Source organism: Amblyraja radiata, chromosome 45 (genome assembly GCF_010909765.2).
Source record: "Amblyraja radiata isolate CabotCenter1 chromosome 45, sAmbRad1.1.pri, whole genome shotgun sequence".
Lineage (NCBI taxonomy): Eukaryota > Metazoa > Chordata > Chondrichthyes > Rajiformes > Rajidae > Amblyraja > Amblyraja radiata.
Window position 1 is genome coordinate 6,062,568 of NC_046000.1, and position 24,057 is coordinate 6,086,624.

Here is a 24,057-nt window from a genome sequence, read left to right on the forward strand (position 1 = left end):
ATCGGACTTTACAGGCTTTACCTTGATATCATTATTCCCTTATCATAGAAACATAGAAAATAGGTGCAGGAGTAGGCCATTCACCCCTTCGAGCCTGCACCGCCATTCAATATGATCATGGCTGATCATCCAACTCAGTATCCCGTACCTGCCTTCTCTCCATACCCCCTGATCCCTTTAGCCACAAGGGCCACATCTAACTCCCTCTTAAATATAGCCAATGAACTGGCCTCAACTACCTTCTGTGGCAGAGAGTTCCAGTGATTCACCACTCTCTGTGTGAAAAATGTTTTTCTCATCTCGGTCCTAAAGGATTTCCCCTCTATCCTTAAGCTGTGACCCCTTGTTCTGGACTTCCCCAACATCGGGAACAATCTTCCTGCATCTAGCCTGTCCAACCCCTTAAGAATTTTGTAAGTTTCTATAAGATCCCCCCTCAATCTCCTAAATTCTAGCGAGTACATGTATCTGTTTACTGTAAATGGCTCGATTGTAATCATGTATTGTCATTTGGCTGATTGGATAAGCTTTTCACTGTACCTCAGTACACGGAACAATGAACTAAACCGAACTGAGTTTGTCCAGATTAAAGTCCATTGAGCAGTTCTCCACCCAAATTTCAAACTAATCTAAGCTTTGAGGTTTATTATTGTCATGAGTACGGAGGTACAATGAAAAGCATTCCTTTGCATGCCATCCAATCAAATCAGATAATATTATATACAAATGCAATCATGCCAAACTCAAGTGCAATAGGTAGAACGAAACAAAGATACAGAGCGCAGAATATAGTTCTCAGGACATAATCTCTATCCCGCTGCACATTTGAAAGCTTTCCTCACTGTCTACAACTCTGCAAACTTCTGTTCAATATGATAGAACTTCATTTATCCCAGGTGGGAAATTAGTCTGCCAACAGTCATAAAATACAAGATACACGAAACATAAAATTAAAGTGACGAGTGGAAGGTCCAAGATTGGGGATGTGCAAAGATTGGGGATGGCGGGGGGGGGGGGGGGGGGGGGGGAGGGGGATGGTCAGTCTACCCCACGACAGATGGGGGAAGGAGTTGTACAGATTGAGAGCCACATGGACAAAGGATCTCCTGTGGCATTCTGTGCTGCATCCCCTGCGGCACCCTCTGCTGCTCATATACTAATCAGACCACACACATCTTCATCTGGATCATTCATATATCCCACAAACACAACCAAGGTCTCAGCACTGATCTTTGTAGAACACCATTGGTCACAGATCTACAGTCACCACTATCCGCTGTCTTATAACCAAGCCAATATTTCCTTCCACCTGAACAACTCGCCTTGAATCCCATGAAACGTAATCTTCTGGACAAACCTACCACGAGGGCGGCACAGGGGTATTGTGTAGGAAGGAACGACAGATGCTCGTTTAAACTGAACTTCGACACAAAAAGCTTGAGGAACTCAGTGGGTCAGGCAGCATCTCTGGATGGCGGCGCTGCTTTAGCAGCTGCGGCTCGCCTGCAGTCCGTCTATTTTTTTTCTTTTTGTGTTGTTCTTTTGTCCTGTTTTAGTTAATTTTTGGTTTATTAGGTTGTGTATGTGTGTGGGTGGGGGGGAGAAACATGTTTTTGGTCTCTTCCTTCGGGGGGGGGGGGGGGTGAGACTTCTCTTGTCGTATCCCCCGTCTCCGTTTGCGCCGAGGCCTAATAACGGAGCTGGCGGCCTCGGAGCTGGGGCAGCGGTGACCCGACCTCGGAGCGGGCAGCGGCGACCCGACCACGGAGGATCGGCCGCGGGCCCAGTGGACGACATCGTCGGGAGCTCGCAGGTCACAGGTTGGTGACCTGTTCTCCGGAGCTCCCGCGACAACAGCTGCGTCCGCTGAACTGGAGGGCGGCAGCTTCGACCACCCCGGGCTGCGGAGTTGAACCAGCCCGTTCGCGGAACTCGGATTCAGCCGCGGGACTGACATTACTTACCATCACCCGGCTGGGTCACAAAGGGAAGAGACAAAGACTTAAGACTTTTGCCTTCCATCACAGTGAGGAGGTGCCTGGTGAACTCACTGTGGTGGATGTTAATTTGTGTTTATTGTGTATTTTTATCATTTTTTTAACTATATGTAGGACTGCAAGGTCTGAATGACAATAAGGGCTACTTTGAAAATAGGTGACGTTTCAGGTCACCCAACCCAGTCTGAAGAAGGGTCTCGACCCGAAACGTCACTATTCCTTTTCTCCAGAGATGCTGTCTGACCCGCTGAGTTACTCCAGCATTTTGTGTCAGGTTCGATCCGGGTGCTGAACTCAGGCAAATCATCACAATCAACACAGCTTTAGTTCTGTCATTGTTAAACTGCTGGTGAAATTGTACAAAATAAATCAGCAGTTTAAACAAAAAGCTGAAGACCATTTTGTTTTAAGGTTAAAAGTGATAGGAGCAGAGTTAGGCCATTCGGCCCATTGTCTACTCCACCTCAATCATGGCCGATCTATCTCTCCCTCCTAACCCCATTCTCCTGCCTTCTCCCCATAATCCCTGACACCCGTCCTAATCAAGAATCTATCTAGCTCTGCCTTAAAAATATTAGTTGAAGGCCTCCATAATTTACTGTGTAGAAAGAATTCCAAAGATTCATCAACCTCTGACTAAAGATTGTGATGATTTGATGACTAAAGAAATACCTCCTTGTCTCCTTCCTAAAGGAACGTCCTTTAATTCTGAGGCTGACCTCTGGTCCTAGATTCTCCCACTAGTGGAAGCATCCTCTCCACACCCACTCTATCCAGGCCTTCCACTATTCAATTTAGTCCCCCCTCGAATGGCCTACTCCTGCACCAATGTTTCTATGTTCTAAGTGTTGGGGTCTGTGCCCCCTCATCCTTCTAAACGCCAGCCTACTGCTGGCCAACGCTCTTCATATGGCAGTTAAACCACTCATTCCTGGGATCATTCACGCAAACCTCATCTGGACCCTCTCCAGTGCATCTTGAGCATATATGTGCTTCATTCTTCATAGAATAATTGCAGGAATAATTTGATATAAAAAGGAAACTCAACACCCAATTGTTATAGGAAGGAATAAAGGAGGCGTGGGGGACCGCCGTAAGGGGGAGGGGGAGAACAATGAAGGACACAGCGTGGGGAACCGCCGTGAGGGGGAGGGGGGGGGTAGAACAATGAAGGACACAGCGTGGGGAACCGCCGTGAGGGGGAGGGGGGGGGGTAGAACAATGAAGGACACAGCGTGGGGAACCGCCGTGAGGGGGAGGGGGGGGGGTAGAACAATGAAGCGGCCTATTCACGGGGCGACTTGACGCAAGAGTTAACCGGAGTTTAACATCGTGGGAACCTCGTGCGATAACAGTACGGCATTCGTGGACCACCGTAGCGCTAACGGCAGGTCATCGTGTAACTTGGTCACTCGGGAGAAAATTCAAGAAAGTTTGAATTTCTCCAAGATTGACTTGTACACTTGTGGTTGAGTATTGCAACATTATATGAACGTAGTGGCCAGTGCGATATCCGTAATAACTCTTGCGGGTACCGTGGGAACTCCTGCGAACGGTGAACCCGGAAGCTGGACAGAGGGGACAGAAGGCGAGTAAAAATTATCTTCTGTGGGATTGAATTTAAAAAATAAATAAAAATAAAGATTTGCATCCGCATATGGACATCAACTTATTCATGAGTTATGTTAATGAGATTCAAGAAAATAACTATAATCTTTATAAGGGGACTTTAAAAGGGACTTTACTGAAAGGTTACGCATTTTTATGGTCCGTGAGAAATTTTTCACATGTACTTCTTTGAGAGATACAGGTCGGAGTCCTCGGGTCCAGGGGTCCGGAACGCTACCAATCAATGTTGTACAGAGACCCGTGTAAGGAGTGAACTGCACATGCTGGTTTAAACCGAAGACAGACACAAAAAGCTGGAGTAACTCAGCGAGTCAAGCAGCATCTCTGGAGAAAAAAAGCTGATGTTTCGGGACGAGACACATCTTCAGACTCAATTCCGATTAGGATGTCTGAAGAAGGGCTCCGATTCGAATCGTCACCTATTCTTTTTCTCCAGAGATGCTGCCTGACCCGCTGACTTACTCCAGCTTTTTATGTTTTTCTTCCCAGATCTGACTTACCTGCTGAGTTACACCAACATTTTGTGTCCTTCTGTGCGCATTAACCAGCATTAACCAGCGTCTGCAGTTCCTTTAGACATTACCTAACTTCAGATTTTAGAGATATAGCGCGTGGGAACTCCTGCGAACGGTAAACCCGGAAGCTGGACAGAGGGGACAGAAGGTGAGTATGTGTCCTTCGAGGACGTCCCACCTAATTGTCATTGTTGGATAATCTTTTTAACAGGAACACTTGCAGAGATGGCTCCCAGAAAATCTCAAAGAAAGGGGGTAAAGCGTGTCAGAGATGTTTTTGCCATGTTGCGCTATTCAGTTTCTATATTGTTTCAGTTTCTATATCTATATTGTTGCTCTATTCAGTTTCCCAGGGGGTCGGGACGGGACTGGAGTTGGGAGGGAAAGGTGGGGGAGTCGAGGGAGAGGAGGGGGAGACAGATGGGGGTGTCTTCATTTACTGGCGGCGGGTGTCTGTCACTGAAACAGGCAGGTGAGATTTCACATCCACCTTGTGTGTGCCTCTCTCTCTCTCTCCCTCCCTCTTACACAGGCTGAGAGACTCTGCCTCTGTGAGTGTACGTCTCTTTCTCCCCCTCTCCCACACACAGTAAGACCGAGGTACTGTGCTCAGTCCATCTGTGTCTCCCACATACACAGTAAAATATGTCTCCAAATGAGCCAATTCAACCAAGGGAGGATATATATAGTGTGTGAAAAAAAAAGTTACATCATTTGTGTCACGTGTAGTTCACGATGTTCATTCAAGATTTAACGCGAAAGCTCGGGAAACGGACAAGTCACTCGCACAAATAACAGAAATGCCGAGTACCGTGGGAACTCTTTATCTACCCCCGTTATATCGTGCGAGACTCGTGCTGGACCACGACCTCTTCACTCTGGTGACATCTTGCGTCAACTCGTCCCGTGAAAAAGCCCCATGAAGGACACAGTGTGGGGAACCGCCGTGAGGGGGAGGGGGGGGGGGTAGAACAATGGACACAGCGTGGGGAACTGCCGTGAGGGGGAGGGGGGGGGGGAGAACAATGAAGGACACAGTGTGGGGAACCACCGTGAGGGGGAGGGGGAGAACAATGAAGGACACAGCGTGGGGAACCGCCGTGAGGGGGAGGGGGGGGGGTAGAACAATGAAGGACACAGTGTGGGGAACCGCCGTGAGGGGGAGGGGGAGGGGGGGGTAGAACAATGAAGGACACAGCGTGGGAAACCGCCGTGAGGGGGAGGGGGAGAACAATGAAGGACACAGTGTGGGGAACCACCATGAGGGGGAGGGGGGGGGGTAGAACAATGAAGGACACAGTGTGGGGAACCGCCGTGAGGGGGAGGGGGGGGTAGAACAATGAAGGACACAGCGTGGGGAACCGCCGTGAGGGGGAGGGGGGGGGTAGAACAATGAAGGACACAGTGTGGGGAACCGCCGTGAGGGGGAGGGGGGGGTAGAACAATGAAGGACACAGTGTGGGGAACCGCCGTGAGGGGGAGGGGGGGGGGTAGAACAATGAAGCGGCCTATTCACGGGGCGACTTGACGCAAGAGTTAACCGGAGTTTAACATCGTGGGAACCTCGTGCGATAACAGTACGGCATTCGTGGACCACCGTGGACCACCGTAGCGCTAACGGCAGGTCAGTCGTGTAACTTGGTCACTCGGGAGAAAATTCAAGAAAGTTTGAATTTCTCCAAGAGTGACTTGTACACTTGTGGTTGAGTATTGCAACATTATATGAACGTAGTGGCCAGTGCGATATCCGTAATAACTCTTGCGGGTACCGTGGGAACTCCTGCGAACGGTGAACCCGGAAGCTGGACAGAGGGGACAGAAGGTGAGTAAAAATTATCTTCTGTGGGATTGAATTTAAAAAATAAATAAAAATAAAGATTTGCATCCGCATATGGACATCAACTTATTCATGAATTATGTTAATGAGATTCAAGAAAATAACTATAATCTTTAAAAGGGACTTTAAAAGGGACTTTACTGAAAGGTTACGCATTTTTATGGTCCGTGAGAAATTTTTCACATGTACTTCTTTGAGAGATACAGGTCGGAGTCCTCGGGTCCAGGGGTCCGGAACGCTACCAATCAATGTTGTACAGAGACCCGTGTAAGGAATGAACTGCACATGCTGGTTTAAACCGAAGACAGACACAAAAAGCTGGAGTAACTCAGCGAGTCAAGCAGCATCTCTGGAGAAAAAAAGCTGATGTTTCGGGACGAGACACATCTTCAGACTCAATTCCGATTAGGCTGTCTGAAGAAGGGCTCCGATTCGAATCGTCACCTATTATTTTTCTCCAGAGATGCTGCCTGACCCGCTGACTTACTCCAGCTTTTTATGTTTTTCTTCCCAGATCTGACTTACCTGCTGAGTTACACCAACATTTTGTGTCCTTCTGTGCGTATTAACCAGCATTAACCAGCGTCTGCAGTTCCTTTAGACATTACCTAACTTCAGATTTTAGAGATATAGCGCGTGGGAACTCCTGCGAACGGTAAACCCGGAAGCTGGACAGAGGGGACAGAAGGTGAGTAAAAATATCGACAAGGGAACATGTGTCCTTCGAGGACGTCCCACCTAATTGTCATTGTTGGATAATCTTTTTAACAGGAACACTTGCAGAGATGGCTCCCAGAAAATCTCAAAGAAAGGGGGTAAAGCGTGTCAGAGATGTTTTTGCCATGTTGCGCTATTCAGTTTCTATATTGTTTCAGTTTCTATATCTATATTGTTGCTCTATTCAGTTTCCCAGGGGGTCGGGACGGGACTGGAGTTGGGAGGGAAAGGTGGGGGAGTCGAGGGAGAGGAGGGGGAGACAGATGGGGGTGTCTTCATTTACTGGCGGCGGGTGTCTGTCACTGAAACAGGCAGGTGAGATTTCACATCCACCTTGTGTGTGCCTCTCTCTCTCTCTCCCTCCCTCTTACACAGGCTGAGAGACTCTGCCTCTGTGAGTGTACGTCTCTTTCTCCCCCTCTCCCACACACAGTAAGACCGAGGTACTGTGCTCAGTCCATCTGTGTCTCCCACATACACAGTAAAATATGTCTCCAAATGAGCCAATTCAACCAAGGGAGGATATATATAGTGTGTGAAAAAAAAAGTTACATCATTTGTGTCACGTGTAGTTCACGATGTTCATTCAAGATTTAACGCGAAAGCTCGGGAAACGGACAAGTCACTCGCACAAATAACAGAAATGCCGAGTACCGTGGGAACTCTTTATCTACCCCCGTTATATCGTGCGAGACTCGTGCTGGACCACGACCTCTTCACTCTGGTGACATCTTGCGTCAACTCGTCCCGTGAAAAAGCCCCATGAAGGACACAGTGTGGGGAACCGCCGTGAGGGGGAGGGGGGGGGGGTAGAACAATGGACACAGCGTGGGGAACTGCCGTGAGGGGGAGGGGGAGGGGGAGAACAATGAAGGACACAGTGTGGGGAACCACCGTGAGGGGGAGGGGGAGAACAATGAAGGACACAGCGTGGGGAACCACCGTGAGGGGGAGGGGGGGGTAGAACAATGAAGGACACAGTGTGGGGAACCGCCGTGAGGGGGAGGGGGAGGGGGGGGTAGAACAATGAAGGACACAGCGTGGGAAACCGCCGTGAGGGGGAGGGGGAGAACAATGAAGGACACAGTGTGGGGAACCACCGTGAGGGGGAGGGGGGGGTAGAACAATGAAGGACACAGTGTGGGGAACCACCGTGAGGGGGAGGGGGGGGGGTAGAACAATGAAGGACACAGTGTGGGGAACCGCCGTGAGGGGGAGGGGGGGGTAGAACAATGAAGGACACAGTGTGGGGAACCGCCGTGAGGGGGAGGGGGGGGTAGAACAATGAAGGACACAGTGTGGGGAACCGCCGTGAGGGGGAGGGGGGGGGGTAGAACAATGAAGCGGCCTATTCACGGGGCGACTTGACGCAAGAGTTAACCGGAGTTTAACATCGTGGGAACCTCGTGCGATAACAGTACGGCATTCGTGGACCACCGTAGCGCTAACGGCAGGTCATCGTGTAACTTGGTCACTCGGGAGAAAATTCAAGAAAGTTTGAATTTCTCCAAGATTGACTTGTACACTTGTGGTTGAGTATTGCAACATTATATGAACGTAGTGGCCAGTGCGATATCCGTAATAACTCTTGCGGGTACCGTGGGAACTCCTGCGAACGGTGAACCCGGAAGCTGGACAGAGGGGACAGAAGGTGAGTAAAAATTATCTTCTGTGGGATTGAATTTAAAAAATAAATAAAAATAAAGATTTGCATCCGCATATGGACATCAACTTATTCATGAGTTATGTTAATGAGATTCAAGAAAATAACTATAATCTTTAAAAGGGACTTTAAAAGGGACTTTACTGAAAGGTTACGCATTTTTATGGTCCGTGAGAAATTTTTCACATGTACTTCTTTGAGAGATACAGGTCGGAGTCCTCGGGTCCAGGGGTCCGGAACGCTACCAATCAATGTTGTACAGAGACCCGTGTAAGGAGTGAACTGCACATGCTGGTTTAAACCGAAGACAGACACAAAAAGCTGGAGTAACTCAGCGAGTCAAGCAGCATCTCTGGAGAAAAATAGCCGATGTTTCGGGACGAGACACATCTTCAGACTCAATTCCGATTAGGCTGTCTGAAGAAAGTATCCGATTCGAATCGCCACCTATTCTTTTTCTCCAGAGATGCTGCCTGACCCGCTGACTTACTCCAGCTTTTTATGTTTTTCTTCCCAGATCTGACTTACCTGCTGAGTTACACCAACATTTTGTGTCCTTCTGTGCGTATTAACCAGCATTAACCAGCGTCTGCAGTTCCTTTAGACATTACCTAACTTCAGATTTTAGAGATATAGCGCGTGGGAACTCCTGCGAACGGTAAACCCGGAAGCTGGACAGAGGGGACAGAAGGTGAGTAAAAAAGGTGGTCTCAATATCGACAAGGGAACATGTGTCCTTCGAGGACGTCCCACCTAATTGTCATTGTTGGATAATCTTTTTAACAGGAACACTTGCAGAGATGGCTCCCAGAAAATCTCAAAGAAAGGGGGTAAAGCGTGTCAGAGATGTTTTTGCCATGTTGCGCTATTCAGTTTCTATATTGTTTCAGTTTCTATATCTATATTGTTGCTCTATTCAGTTTCCCAGGGGGTCGGGACGGGACTGGAGTTGGGAGGGAAAGGTGGGGGAGTCGAGGGAGAGGAGGGGGAGACAGATGGGGGTGTCTTCATTTACTGGCGGCGGGTGTCTGTCACTGAAACAGGCAGGTGAGATTTCACATCCACCTTGTGTGTGCCTCTCTCTCTCTCTCCCTCCCTCTTACACAGGCTGAGAGACTCTGCCTCTGTGAGTGTACGTCTCTTTCTCCCCCTCTCCCACACACAGTAAGACCGAGGTACTGTGCTCAGTCCATCTGTGTCTCCCACATACACAGTAAAATATGTCTCCAAATGAGCCAATTCAACCAAGGGAGGATATATATAGTGTGTGAAAAAAAAAGTTACATCATTTGTGTCACGTGTAGTTCACGATGTTCATTCAAGATTTAACGCGAAAGCTCGGGAAACGGACAAGTCACTCGCACAAATAACAGAAATGCCGAGTACCGTGGGAACTCTTTATCTACCCCCGTTATATCGTGCGAGACTCGTGCTGGACCACGACCTCTTCACTCTGGTGACATCTTGCGTCAACTCGTCCCGTGAAAAAGCCCCATGAAGGACACAGTGTGGGGAACCGCCGTGAGGGGGAGGGGGGGGGGTAGAACAATGGACACAGCGTGGGGAACTGCCGTGAGGGGGAGGGGGAGGGGGGGGTAGAACAATGAAGGACACAGCGTGGGGAACCACCGTGAGGGGGAGGGGGAGGGGGGGGTAGAACAATGAAGGACACAGCGTGGGAAACCGCCGTGAGGGAGAGGGGGAGAACAATGAAGGACACAGTGTGGGGAACCACCGTGAGGGGGAGGGGGGGGGGGAGAACAATGAAGGACACAGTGTGGGGAACCACCGTGAGGGGGGGGGGGGGGGGTAGAACAATGAAGGACACAGCGTGGGGAACCGCCGTGAGGGGGAGGGGGGGGGGGTAGAACAATGAAGGACACAGTGTGGGGAACCGCCGTGAGGGGGAGGGGGGGGAGAACAATGAAGGACACAGTGTGGGGAACCGCCGTGAGGGGGAGGGGGGGGGAGAACAATGAAGGACACAGTGTGGGGAACCGCCGTGAGGGGGAGGGGGTAGAACAATGAAGGACACAGTGTGGGAAACCGCCGTGAGGGGGAGGGGGGGGAGAACAATGAAGGACACAGCGTGGGGAACCGCCGTGAGGGGGGGGGGGAGAACAATGAAGGACACAGCGTGGGGAACCGCCGTGGGGGGGGGGGGGGGGGGGGGGGTAGAACAATGAAGGACACAGTGTGGGGAACCGCCGTGAGGGGGAGGGGGGGGGGGGGGGGAGAACAATGAAGGACACAGTGTGGGGAACCGCCGTGAGGGGGAGGGGGTAGAACAATGAAGGACACAGTGTGGGGAACCGCCGTGAGGGGGAGGGGGTAGAACAATGAAGGACACAGTGTGGGGAACCACCGTGAGGGGGAGGGGGTAGAACAATGAAGGACACAGTGTGGGGAACCGCCGTGAGGGGGAGGGGGGGGGAGAACAATGAAGGACACAGCGTGGGGAACCGCCGTGAGGGGGAGGGGGGGGGGGGTAGAACAATGAAGGACACAGTGTGGGGAACCACCGTGAGGGGGAGGGGGTAGAACAATGAAGGACACAGTGTGGGGAACCGCCGTGAGGGGGGGTGTAGAACAATGAAGGACACAGTGTGGGGAACCACCGTGAGGGGGAGGGGGGGGGTAGAACAATGAAGGACACAGTGTGGGGAACCACCGTGAGGGGGAGGGGGGGTGGTAGAACAATGAAGGACACAGTGTGGGGAACCACCGTGAGGGGGAGGGGGGGGGGTTAGAACAATGAAGGACACAGTGTGGGGAACCACCGTGAGGGGGAGGGGGGGGGGGAGAACAATGAAGGACACAGTGTGGGGAACCACCGTGAGGGGGAGGGGGGGGGGGTAGAACAATGAAGGACACAGTGTGGGGAACCGCCGTTAGGGGGAGGGGGATGGGGGTAGAACAATGAAGGACACAGTGGGGGAACCACCGTGAGGGGGAGGGGGGGGGTAGAACAATGAAGGACACAGCGTGGGGAACCGCCGTGAGGGGGAGGGGGGGGGGTAGAACAATGAAGGACACAGCGTGGGGAACCACCGTGAGGGGGAGGGGGGGGGGTAGAACAATGAAGGACACAGCGTGGGGAACCACCGTGAGGGGGGGGGGGGTAGAACAATGAGACACAGTGTGGGGAACCGCCGTGAGGGGGAGGGGGGGGGGTAGAACAATGAAGGACACAGTGTGGGGAACCACCGTGAGGGGGAGAGGGGGGGGTAGAACAATTGAAGGACACAGTGTGGGGAACCGCCGTGAGGGGGAGGGGGGGGGTAGAACAATGAAGGACACAGTGTGGGGAACCGCCGTGAGGGGGAGGGGGGGGGGGGTAGAACAATGAAGGACACAGCGTGGGAAACCGCCGTGAAGGGGAGGGGGGTAGAACAATGAAGGACACAGCGTGGGGGACCTGCCTTGAGGGGGAGGGGGTAGAACAATGAAGGACACAGCGTGGGGGGACTGCCTTGAGGAGGGGGGGAACAAAGGGGGACCTGGCGCAGATACATTGTAAGCACTCTTTATGTGGTGACTATTGGCATACCTTGGGTTATGCAAGCAAAGAATTTCACTGCGACAATAGAGTATTAATACATTAATCGAGTCCAAATTCACCAAAGTATGTTCAACCTAATTGATTGCCACAGAGCTGGTTTACACACATCCACTCGATCCAAGCCTTTCACTAGTATTCGGTGAGTTTCATGCCCAGTCTACACGTGCAGATTGCTACTTACAACCGTGGTCTTGGCACATCGTGGTCATTCATGGCCACGTCACCGTCTTCGTCCTCGAACCGCAGGCGTGGGTTGCCACCTCCGCCGCCCCGGTTTCTCGGCTTGTGATTTGCGTCACTGTACATCTTCCACCGGAATGGACCGCGTCCTTTCTTCTTACGGATAGGGAAATTTCCACCAACGCGGTCATCGTGTTCTAAAAATAAAAGTCAACATCAGATTGGAGAAACTTGTTTTTAATGGAAATTTAGGTGAATGAGGAACACCCCTCATTATTCTTTATTTCCTTTAATCTAAAATGGAAACGGCAGTACCTCAACACCCCTTCAATATTCACTGAGAAAGAATGTTGCAGTTGTTTTAATGTCCCACAAATAGGAACCACACAGACCCCAACACATAGAACATAGAAAAATTGGTGCAGGAGTAGGCCATTCGGCCCTTCAATATGATCATGGCTGATCAGTACCCCATTCCCGCTTTCTCCCCATATCCATCCCTTAATCCCTTAGCCCCAAGAGCTAAATCTAACTCTCTTGAAAACATTCAGTCTTCTTCTTCTTGCGTATGGCGTGCACAGTCTAAAGTTGTCGAACAACTTGTTCTATTTGATCTTATTTGATTGTGCACGCCAGGTTGATTGCATTCGTTGAAACAACGCATTCTCCCACCACAAAACATCCAGTGAATTGGCCTCCACTGTCTTCTGTGGCAGAGAATTCCACAGATTCACAACTCTCTGGGTGAAAAAGTTTTTCCTCATCTCAGTCCTAAATGGCTGACCCCTTATTCTTAAACGGTGATCCCTGGTTCTGGACTCCCCAACATTTCACTGTAAAGACCTCGGCACGTGACAATAAACACAACTAAGCTGTTTTAGAGTCATAGAATGATACAGTGTGGAAACAGGCCCTGTGGCTCACACCGGCCAACATGTCCCAGCTGCACTAGTCCCACCTGTTGCGTTTGGTCTATATCCCTCTAAACCAGTCCTATCCATGTAAAATCTCAAAATCGGGCATCGTAGCTGAGTAACTGTCCCAGCTGAGATCAAACTGCATTTCGCTCTACTTTGCAGTAGGTGAGTAAATAAAAACAGGTTCCCGCTCCTGACAGCTAGCCAATAATTACTGATGGTGACTGGATGTCAGATGCAGATGGGACTGAATTTTGGCAGCAAGCTGTTTAATGTTAAATGGCACATTGTTGGATTTACAAATGAAAAATATCCAGTGCTAGAAAGTTTTAGACAAGAATCCCGGAGGTTGTCAGTGTCCCTACCTGCTTCCACTACCTGCAACCCCCGGGAACCGCACGGAAACCTTGGGTGGGGCGCAAAGTCTCCAGAGGTTTCCGTTCAGGTTTCCTAAGTAGGACAGGGGCATAACTCCACCGCTGTGCCACCATGCCGCCCAATGATGAAGGTCAACAAGCAGGCACAGTGCACACCACCAATTCTACGTTAACCATGTATGGTAACAGCACTGGTGAATAACAAGCAATGGCACAGCATTTTGATTAGGTAATATGGTACAGGACACATGGGTTTGTGATTCAGAAGAGCCCAGCACAGGCAAATCATTCAGTCCATGTTATCAATAGATCATACGTGATAGGAGCAGAATTAGGCCATTCGGCCCATCAAGTCTACTCCACCATTCAATCATGGCTGATCCATCTCTCTCTCCCAACCATTCTCCTGCCTTCTCCCCATAACCCCTGAGACCCGTACTAATTAAGAATCTATCTACCTCTGCTTTAAAAATATCCATTGACTTGCCCTCCACAGCTCTCAGTGGCAAAGAGGTCCACAGATTCACCACCCCCTGACTAAAGAAATTCCTTCTCATCTCCTTCCTAAAGGAACATCCTTTAATTCTGAGGCTCTGACCTCTAGCCCTGGACTCTCCCACTTATCCATTCCAGCAGCTTGATAACAACGGTTTTTATATTATGCTAAAACCAATGGAACACACGTATACAGCGCAATAGGCATAACATATGGCGCTTGATAGCCAATATGGATTGGAAGGGCTGAAGGGCCTGTTCATTAGCTGCACCACACTGTACTACCTTCAATATGTTTATATGCATGTCATTAAGATTAATGACATGTTTGGTTTACACCGAGGATAGACACAAAAGGCTGGAGTAACTCAGCGGGACAAGCAGCATCTCTGGAGAGAAGTAATGGGTGACGTTTCAGGACGAGATCCTTCTTATTCGAGAGGCAATTTCGCTCCGGGGATAAATAAAGTTCTATTGTATCGAATCAAATGCCTGGTTTATTGACAAAGAGGCAGACATGGCTGGATCCCATACAAGTGCCTATCCCGACGCTCAGTCTGAAGAAGGGCCTCGACCCGAAAAACGTCACCCATTTCTTCTTCCCAGAGATGCGGTCTGGCCCGCTGAGTTACTCCAGCATTTTATGACCGTAGGATTGAAGGCTTTCACTCCACAACAATCTGTACTTTGGAGACAAACGGTTCAGATCACCGGCAACAAGTCGACAATACGTGAAAGTGTCAGGTATCACCTGCCCACAGAAAGAACAATTCCAATCTTGCCAATCAGTACACACATGCAAACAGCAAAGGTTTGGAAGCCGTGTCAGCACCACAGTTGCACAAACTCACCAATGAGTGAGTTTGGCTTTTGTCAATAACCCAGGGGGGAGGGGGAGTCAGTCTATCCCACGACAGAAGAGGGAGGGGTTATACAGTTTGATAGCCACGAGGAAGAAGGATCTCCTGTCGCGTTCTGTACTGGATCTTGGTGTAATCACACAGTTGCTGAAGGTAACTCCAGTCTGAAGGAGGGTTTCGGCCCGAAACGTTGCCTATTTCCTTCGCTCCATAGATGCTGCTGCACCCGCTGAGATTCTCCAGCATTTTTGTGTTTCCTCAGGTTGAGCCAATCCATGTTCGCCAGAGATGCTGCCTGACCAGTTGAGTCACTCCAGCACTGTGTGTCTTCTTTTGCAAAACTGCATCTTAGTTTAGAGATACGGCACGGAAACAGGCCCTACGGCTCACTGAGTCCGCGCCGACCAGCGACCCAGGCATATTAACCTTACGCTAACACACTACGGACAATTTACATTTATACCAAGCCAATCAACCTACAAACCTGTAGGTCTTTGGAGCATGGGAGGAAACCGAAGATCTCGGAGAAAACCCATGCGTTCATTAGGAGAATGTACAAACTCCGTATAGATAGAGCCCGTAGTCGGGTTAGGACCTGGGTCTCTGGCACTGTAAGGCAGCAACTCTACTGCTGCACCACCGCGCCGCCCTACAAATGAAAAAAATAATTAAGTCCTTGTAGTTCCTTGTTCCTTAAAAATGCATCTAAATGAATTTGCTCATGTGAAAATAACCATGTCACTATTTATCCGTCTGAAGAAAGGTCCCAACCCGAAACGTCGCCTACCCATGTTCTCCAGAAATGCTGCCTGACCCACTGAGTTATCCAGCACTGTCTTGTTTTGTAAACAAGAATATAGAAAAATAGGTGCAGGAGTAGGCCATTCGGCCCTTCGAGCCTGCACCGCCATTCAATATGATCATGGCCGATCATCCAACTCAGTATCCTGTACCTGCATACCCCCTGATCCCTTTAGCCACAAGGGCCACATCTAACTCCTTCTTAAATATAGCCAATGAACTGGCCTCAACTACCTTCTGTGACAGAGAATTCAGAGATTCACCACTCTGTGTGAAAAATGTTTTCCTCATCTCGGTCCTAAAAGATCCCCCCTTATCCTTAAACTGTGACCCCTTGTTCTGGACTTCCCCAACATCGGGAACAATCTTCCTTCATTTAGCCTGTCCAACCCCTTAAGAATTTTGTTCAAGAAGGAACTGCAGATGCTGGAAAATCGAAGGTACACAAAAAAGCTGGAGAAAGAATTTTGTAAGTTTCTATAAGATCTCCCCTCAATCTTCTATATTCTAGCGAGTACAAGCCGAGTCTATCCAGTCTTTCTTCATATGAAAGTCCTGACATCCCAGAAATCAGTCTGGTGAACCTTCTCTGCACTCCTTCTATGGCAAGAATGTCTTTCCTCAGATTAGGAGACCAAGTAGTTCCTTAGATACACACAAAATGCTGGAGTAACTCAGCCGGCAAGGCAGCATTTCTGGAGAAAATGGACAGGACAGGTTTCAGGTCGGGATTGTCATCAGACCTTTCTGCACTTCCTTATTTCTCACTTTTTTACAAGTTACAAGCTTGAAAAAGTGACCGGAAATGCTATGATGAAAATAAAGTGTGGAAAAGAAGCAAGTCAGTTTGATAAAAGTTTGGATAATCTTTCATAATTCAACAGGATAGAAATGTTAAAACATAAATGCCAGCTTATTTAGCTTCCCATCTGAAATATCATTATTCCAACAAGTGACCGGAAATGTTAGTCACAGATTTATACAGCATGTCGTCACTGATCAACTGAACTCTGCAACTTGCATTCCTTTGCCAGCACACTTTATTTACTTGTGCTCAAGGAGAGCAGCACAGTCCAAGTCCCCACACTGCTCCGAAATTACACTCGGGAACAGTCAATTTTTTTATAGATTTTGACCCTTGAAATTGTGCACGATTTCTAATTTCTTATCAATAACAATACGCCCTCAAAACGCTAATATAAAAGCAATAAGTAAAACTGCATGCTATTTAATCCTTTATTTAATTTTCAGTAAGGCTGACCATCAAGAACCTTGCAGTGTGCGTCAAGGAACACCTATCAGGAACATGGAGAGGGAGAATATATATGCATACACTTGAAGTTGAAGAAGTCAATATTTATACCACTGCCCAAGCAAAATATGAGGCGCTGTTCCTCCAATTTGCGCTGGACCTCAATCTGGCAGTGGAGGAGGCCCAGGACAGAAAGGTCAGTCTGGCTGTTTAGCAATCGGAATATTAGGTAGGTTTAGGCAGACCGAGCGGAGATGTTCAACGAACCATCGCCAAGTCTGTGCTTGGTCTTGCCGATATACAGAAGACCACACCTGGAACAGCAGATACAGTAGATGAAGTTGGAGGAGGTGCAAGTGACCCTCTGCCTCACCTGAAAAGACTGAGAACTGTCGGTATGACCTTTGTCACACTGCAACTTCCACAAGCACAGAAACAAGTCATATCTCCTATCATGTCTATTCCAGATATCAATACTTATCTATATTGTCCAATGGAGAACAAAATATATTCAGGGAATTTAATTGATGCAGTGAAGGTGGGAAGCTATCTCCACCTGCATGGCTTACTGCTTCTAACCCTTCTCACATTACTTCCTGCCTTTGTCCACTTGATTTACTTTTCTTCTTACCTCCATATCTGTCTCCTTTATCCTTTCTCCAATTCCATCTTCCTTCATTTGTTCCTTTCCCCTGGAATTGATAATTCACGGATCCTGATCTCTGGGGGGCTGAAGAGAGCCAGGGAAGCAATTTAGTCTCAAATAGTTTAGGTTCAGTTCAGGGTTGAATGGGAACTACTACACATGGATGGTACTGTTCCTACTATAAAGGAAAGCTGAAATAGAAAACACACACAAGCTTATTGTGAATGTTGAATCTGATGCAGGGTGCACTCTCTGTGGATTGTGCAGTTACTACATCTCTATTTACACCCACTTAAGATCAACTTTGCTAAATCTGAACCAGTTTTACATTTAATGATTTCCAGGGGGGTTTCCCCCCTCCAAATGAGGCCAAAAGCTTTAAAACTCCAAAAAAAGTACTTATTGAAACCTTTCACTAATACCTTATTACTGGCCACATTGAAAATAAAATCTAAAACTTTAGCTGTAAATTATTTTTTACTTTGCAAACATTTTCTGAAGTCCTCAAAGCTGCTAAAGAATAATAGATTACAAAAATCAATTTTAGTCAGCTGCAAGCAGCAAACAGTGGGAGAAAATTCCTTAATGTGTTTAAATTAGGAACAGAATTGCCCCCAGTTGCTGCAACTATTGCATTTATCTGAAGATGGACACAAAAGACTTCAGAGTGTGAAGAAGGATCTCGACCTAATACGTCACCTATTCCTTTTCTCCAGCGATGCTATTCTGCCTGATTCCACCATGTGTTTATCTTCAGTCTAAACCAGCATCTGCAGTTCCTTCCTACACTGTTTAATTTTTCTATTCAGTTCAGGCCTGGAAATCTCTACTCAGTAAAGTGTGACATTAGGTTTATTGAGAATACGATAATTATCAAAAGGCTGCCTGGAATTTAAAATAAAATCAAGAATTTGAAAATGCTGGAAATATTTTCAACTCGTACTCAATGCTGTGGAATGAACCTGGGAATTCAGCATAGATGGAGAGGAAACGAGTAAAATCAACAAAGATCTGCGTAAAAAACAAATGAAGGATGCACATTTCAGAGTACACTACATGACCAGCTGGTGAATAAATGTAGCAAAGTTCATCAAACATATCTGATGTTGTCAGATTTTGTAACATGATAATCTGCTGCAAAGATCTCCAAATTTCAGAACCCTTCAACTTCCCTTCGACAATTACCCAAGGTTTCACGAGAAGCTAACTAATTCTCTGTGCTGGTAGACATTGGGGTTTGAGTTAGCGCTCCTTTAGGAATAATCATCCATCTGTTTGAACACATCCATCGCAAAGACTCGCGACCTGGTGTTAAGACAACCTTTCTCTCAACGTCAGCAAGACAAAGGAGATTGTGATCGACTTCAGGAAGCTCATACCCTGGTATGTATTGACAACATTGAAGGAGTAAATAAATATCACCAGCATGGACCACCCATACCAAAGCAATGGTCTTCATTAAAAGGCTCAGGAAGTTCAGCATGTCCCCAACAACTCTCACCAACTTCTACAGATGTGCCGTAGGAAGCATTTTATCGGGATGTATCAAGGAAAGGTTTGGGAACAGCTCCATCCAAGAAATAGCAGAGAATTATAGACGCAGCCCAGACCATCACACACACAACTTAATTTACATTTCACGCTGCCACGGCAAGGCCACCAGCATAATCAAGGACAAGTCTCACCCAGGTCACCCTTTCTCATCATGCAGAAGGTGTGAAAGGCACACCTCCAGATTCAGGAACAGCTGTCATCAGGCAACTGAACCATCCTCTCAACAACTAGAGAGAGGTCCTAAGCTACCAACTGCCTGATTGGAGACCCTCGGACTATCTTTACTCGGACTTTACCTTGCACGAAACGTTATTCTCTTTGTCATGTATCTGCACACTGGATAGCTCGATTGCAATCATGCATAGTTTTTCCGCTGACTGGTTAGCACACAACAAAAGATTTTCACTGTACCTCAGTACACGTGACAATAAATTAAATTACCACCTCACACAGTCTTTCCAGGTGCGTCAGAGGTTCACCTGCACCTCCTTCAACCTCATCTATTGCATCCGCTGCTCTAGGTGTCAGCTGCTCCACATCGGTGAGACCAAGCGTAGGCTTGGCGATCGTTTCGCCCAACACCTCCGCTCGGTTCGCAATAACCAACCTGATCTCCCGGTGGCTCAGCACTTCAACTCCCCCTCCCATTCCAAATCTGACCTTTCTGTCCTGGGCCTCCTCCATGGCCAGAGAGTGGCCCACCGTAAATTAGAGGCGCAGCACCTCATATTTCGCTTGGGCAGTTTACACCCCAGCGGTATGAACATTGACTACCAATTTCAGGTAGTCCCTGCTTTCTCCCTTCCCCTCCCCTTCTCAGCTCTCCCACAGCCCACTGTTTCTGCCTTTTCCTTTCTTCTTCCCACCCCCCCCACATCAGTCTGAAGAAGGGTCCGGCCTTTTTTCAACCTCAAACCTTATTTTCTTCGCTCCATAGATGCTGCCTCACCCGCTGAGTTTCTCCAGCATTTTTGTCTACCTCACACCAAAGCTATATTTCATCCAAATCATTACTGTCAATAACCAACAACCGTAGCACTGATCTCTGTGGCACATAATTTCTTATTTCACATCCAGTCTGAAAAACAAATTCCCCCACCACCCTACCCTTCTAGCCTATTTGGTATCCAAATGGCTTGCTCAGCCAGGAACCCATATAATCCAATCTTTCAGGCTAGCTTATCAGATAGTACCTTATCAGGACCTTGGTAAAGACCAGGTAGACAATGTCTACTGCACTACCAACAATCTTCTTGGTTACTTCTTCAAAGAACAAAGCCATCACCATCTGGTGTCGGGAAAACAGTTGAGAGTGTCGGGAAAACAGTTGAAAACTGAGGAATTTGGTTTGTAAATTGGTAAATCAGGCAATTTATCAGTCAATTTAAGCAAGACTGCTCTTGGGGAGCAGCAGTGAGGAGCGGCCTTGTGAGGGAAGTGCCCTGTGAGAAAAGTGTGAGTCTTTGGCTCGAGAGTCTTCGGCGAGGAGGCTGCTGAGGAGAGGAGACCACGCAATACGCTTGAGAGGTAGAGACGAAAGAAGGAGATGTCAGGCAAGCTGATTCAGTGTGATGCTTGCAGTATGTGGGAGGTCAAGGACACCGCTGGTGCCTCTGGCTGCTACAAATGCGAGAAGTGCATCCAGGTAGAGCTCCTGAAGGGCCGTGTTGGACAGGGGTTTCTGCGACAACAGACGGGATGCGAGGATGGTTTGCTGCCTTCCTGGTGCCAGGATCCAGGATGTCACGGACAGAGTGCAGAAAATCCTCAAGGGCGAAGGTGAACATCCGGAAGTGGTAGTGCATGTCGGCACAAACGATGTCGGAAAGAAGGGGATGAATATTCTGCAGCGTGACTTTAGAGAGCTCGGAAAAATGCTGAAAAGCAGGACCTCCAGGGTTGTTATCTCCGGTTTGCTTCCAGTTCCTCGTGCTGGCGAGAGCAGAAACAGGGAGATACGGGACCTGAACGTGTGGCTGAGGAACTGGTGCACGGAGCAGGGATTTAGATTCTTAGATCACTGGGATCTGTTTTGGGGTAAGGGGGAACTGTACAAAAGGGACGGATTGTATCTTAACAGGTGTGGGACCAGCATTCTGGCAGGCAGGTTTGCCACTGCTACACGGGTGGTTTTAAACTGAATAAGGGGGGTGGGGTGTCGAATGGGATATTGGAGGATGGTGTAAAAGGGAAAGGGTTTCTTAAATGTGTGAGCGTAGAGACAGAGGGGTGTAAAATGAGGGTAGAAGCAATAGGTAGCAAGGTGAAAAGTAAAAGTGGCAGGCAGACAAAACCAGGGCAAAAATCAAAAAGGGCCACTTTTCAACATAATTGTATAAGGGGTAAGAGTGTTGTAAAAACAAGCCTGAAGGCTTTGTGTCTCAATGCAAGGAGCATTCGTAATAAGGTGGATGAGTTGAATGTGCAGATAGCTATTAATGACTATGATATAGTTGGGATCACGGAGACATGGCTCCAGGGTGACCAAGGCTGGGAGCTGAACATCCAGGGATATTCAATATTCAGGAGGGATAGAGAGAAAGGAAAAGGAGGTGGGGTAGCATTGCTGATTAGAGAGGAGATTAACGCAATGGAAAGGAAGGACATTAGTTTGGAGGATGTGGAATCGGTATGGGTAGAGCTGCGAAACACTAAGGGGCAGAAAACGCTGGTGGGTGTTGTGTACAGGCCACCTAACAGTAGTAGTGAAGTTGGAGATGGTATCAAACAGGAAATTAGAAATGTGTGCGACAAAGGCAAAACCGTTATAATGGGTGACTTCAATCTACATATAGATTGGGTGAATCAAATTGGCAGGGGTGCTGAGGAAGAGGATTTCTTGGAATGTATGCGGGATAGTTATCTAAATCAACATGTAGAGGAACCAACGAGAGAGCAGGCTATTTTAGACTGGGTATTGAGTAATGAGAAGGGTTAGTTAGCAGTCTTGTTGTACGTGCCCCCTTTGGCAAGAGTGACCATAATATGGTTGAGTTCTTCATTAGGATGGAGAGTGACATATTAATTCAGAAACAATGGTTCTGAACTTAAAGAAAGGTAACTTTGAGGGTATGAGACGTGAATTGGCCAAGGTTGACTGGCAATTAATTCTAAAAGGGTTGACGGTGGATATGCAATGGAAGACATTTAAAGACTGCATGGATGAACTACAAAAATTGTTCATCCCAGTTTGGCAAAAGAATAAATCAGGGAAGGTAGTACATCCATGGATAACAAGGGAAATCAGGGATAGTATCAAAGCGAAGGATGAGGCGTACAAATTAGCCAGAAAAAGCAGCATACCGGAGGACTGGGAGAAATTCGGAGACCAGCAGAGGAGGACAAAGGGCTTAATTAGGAAAGGAAAAATAGATTATGAAAGAAAACTGGCAGGGAACATAAATACTGACTGCAAAAGTTTTTATAGATATGTGAAAAGAAAGATATTAGTTAAAACAAATGTAGGTCCCTTGCAGTCAGAAACAGGTGAGTTGATCATGGGGAACAAGGATATGGCGGACCAATTGAATAACTACTTTGGTTCCGTCTTCACTAAGGAAGACATAAATAATCTGCCGGAAATAGCAGGGGTCCGCGGGTCAAAGGAGTTGGAGGAATTGAGTGAAATCCAGGTTAGCCGGGAAGTGGTGTTGGGTAAATTGAATGGATTAAAGGCCGATAAATCCCCAGGGCCAGATAGGCTGCATCCCAGAGTACTTAAGGAAGTAGCTCCAGAAATAGTGGATGCATTAGTAATAATCTTTCAAAACTCTTTAGATTCTGGAGTAGTTCCTGAGGATTGGCGGGTAGCAAACGTAACCCCACTTTTTAAGAAGGGAGGGAGAGAGAAAATGGGGAATTACAGACCAGTTAGTCTAACATCGGTAGTGGGGAAACTGCTAGAGTCAGTTATTAAAGATGGGATAGCAGCACATTTGGAAAGTGGTGATATCATTGGACAAAGTCAGCATGGATTTACGTAAGGTAAATCATGTCTGACGAATCTTATAGAATTTTTCGAGGATGTAACTAGTAGCGTGGATAGGGGAGAACCAGTGGATGTGGTGTATCTGGCTCCCAGAAGGCTTTCGACAAGGTCCCACATAAGAGATTAGTATACAAACTTAAAGCACACGGCATTGGGGGTTCAGTATTGATGTGGATAGAGAACTGGCTGGCAAACAGGAAGCAAAGAGTAGGAGTAAACGGGTCCTTTTCACAATGGCAGGCAGTGACTAGTGGGGTATCGCAAGGCTCAGTGCTGGGACCCCAGCTATTTACAATATATATTAATGATCTGGATGAGGGAATTGAAGGCAATATCTCCAAGTTTGCGGATGACACTAAGCTGGGGGGCAGTGTTAGCTGTGAGGAGGATGATAGGAGACTGCAAGGTGACTTGGATAGGCTGGGTGAGTGGGCAAATGTTTGGCAGATGCAGTATAATGTGGATAAATGTGAGGTTATCCATTTTGGTGGCAAAAACAGGAAAGCAGACTATTATCTAAATGGTGGCCGACTAGGAAAAGGGGAGATGCAGCGAGACCTGGGTGTCATGGTACACCAGTCATTGAAAGTAGGCATGCAGGTGCAGCAGGCAGTGAAGAAAGCGAATGGTATGTTAGCTTTCATAGCAAAAGGATTTGAGTATAGGAGCAGGGAGGTTCTACTGCAGTTGTACAGGGTCTTGGTGAGACCACACCTGGAGTATTGCGTACAGTTTTGGTCTCCAAATCTGAGGAAGGACATTATTGCCATAGAGGGAGTGCAGAGAAGGTTCACCAGACTGATTCCTGGGATGTCAGGACTGTCTTATGAAGAAAGACTGGATAGACTTGGTTTATACTCTCTAGAATTTAGGAGATTGAGAGGGGATGTTATAGAAACTTATAAAATTCTTAAGGGGTAGATGCAGGAAGATTGCTCCCGATGTTGGGGAAGTCCAGGACAAGGGGTCACAGCTTAAGGATAAGGGGGAAATCCTTTAAAACCGAGATGAGAAGAACTTTTTTCACACAGAGAGTGGTGAATCTCTGGAACTCTCTGCCACAGAGG

At 47.9% G+C, this 24,057-nt stretch overlaps 1 protein-coding gene across 1 annotated transcript in view; it reads right to left on the reverse strand.

Annotated features, from left to right (window-relative positions):
- Nucleotides 1-17,566, reverse strand: part of nxf1 (nuclear RNA export factor 1) — a gene marked incomplete at its 5' end in the record, with an annotated part of 82,569 nt that extends 65,003 nt beyond the window's left edge. Inside the window, 2 exons of the mRNA XM_033015215.1 lie at nucleotides 12,102-12,297; nucleotides 17,434-17,566. Coding sequence (XP_032871106.1) covers nucleotides 12,102-12,297; nucleotides 17,434-17,566 — 329 coding nt within the window. The remainder of the gene's footprint in view (nucleotides 1-12,101; nucleotides 12,298-17,433) is intronic.
- Between the last annotated feature and the right edge of the window lie 6,491 nt (nucleotides 17,567-24,057).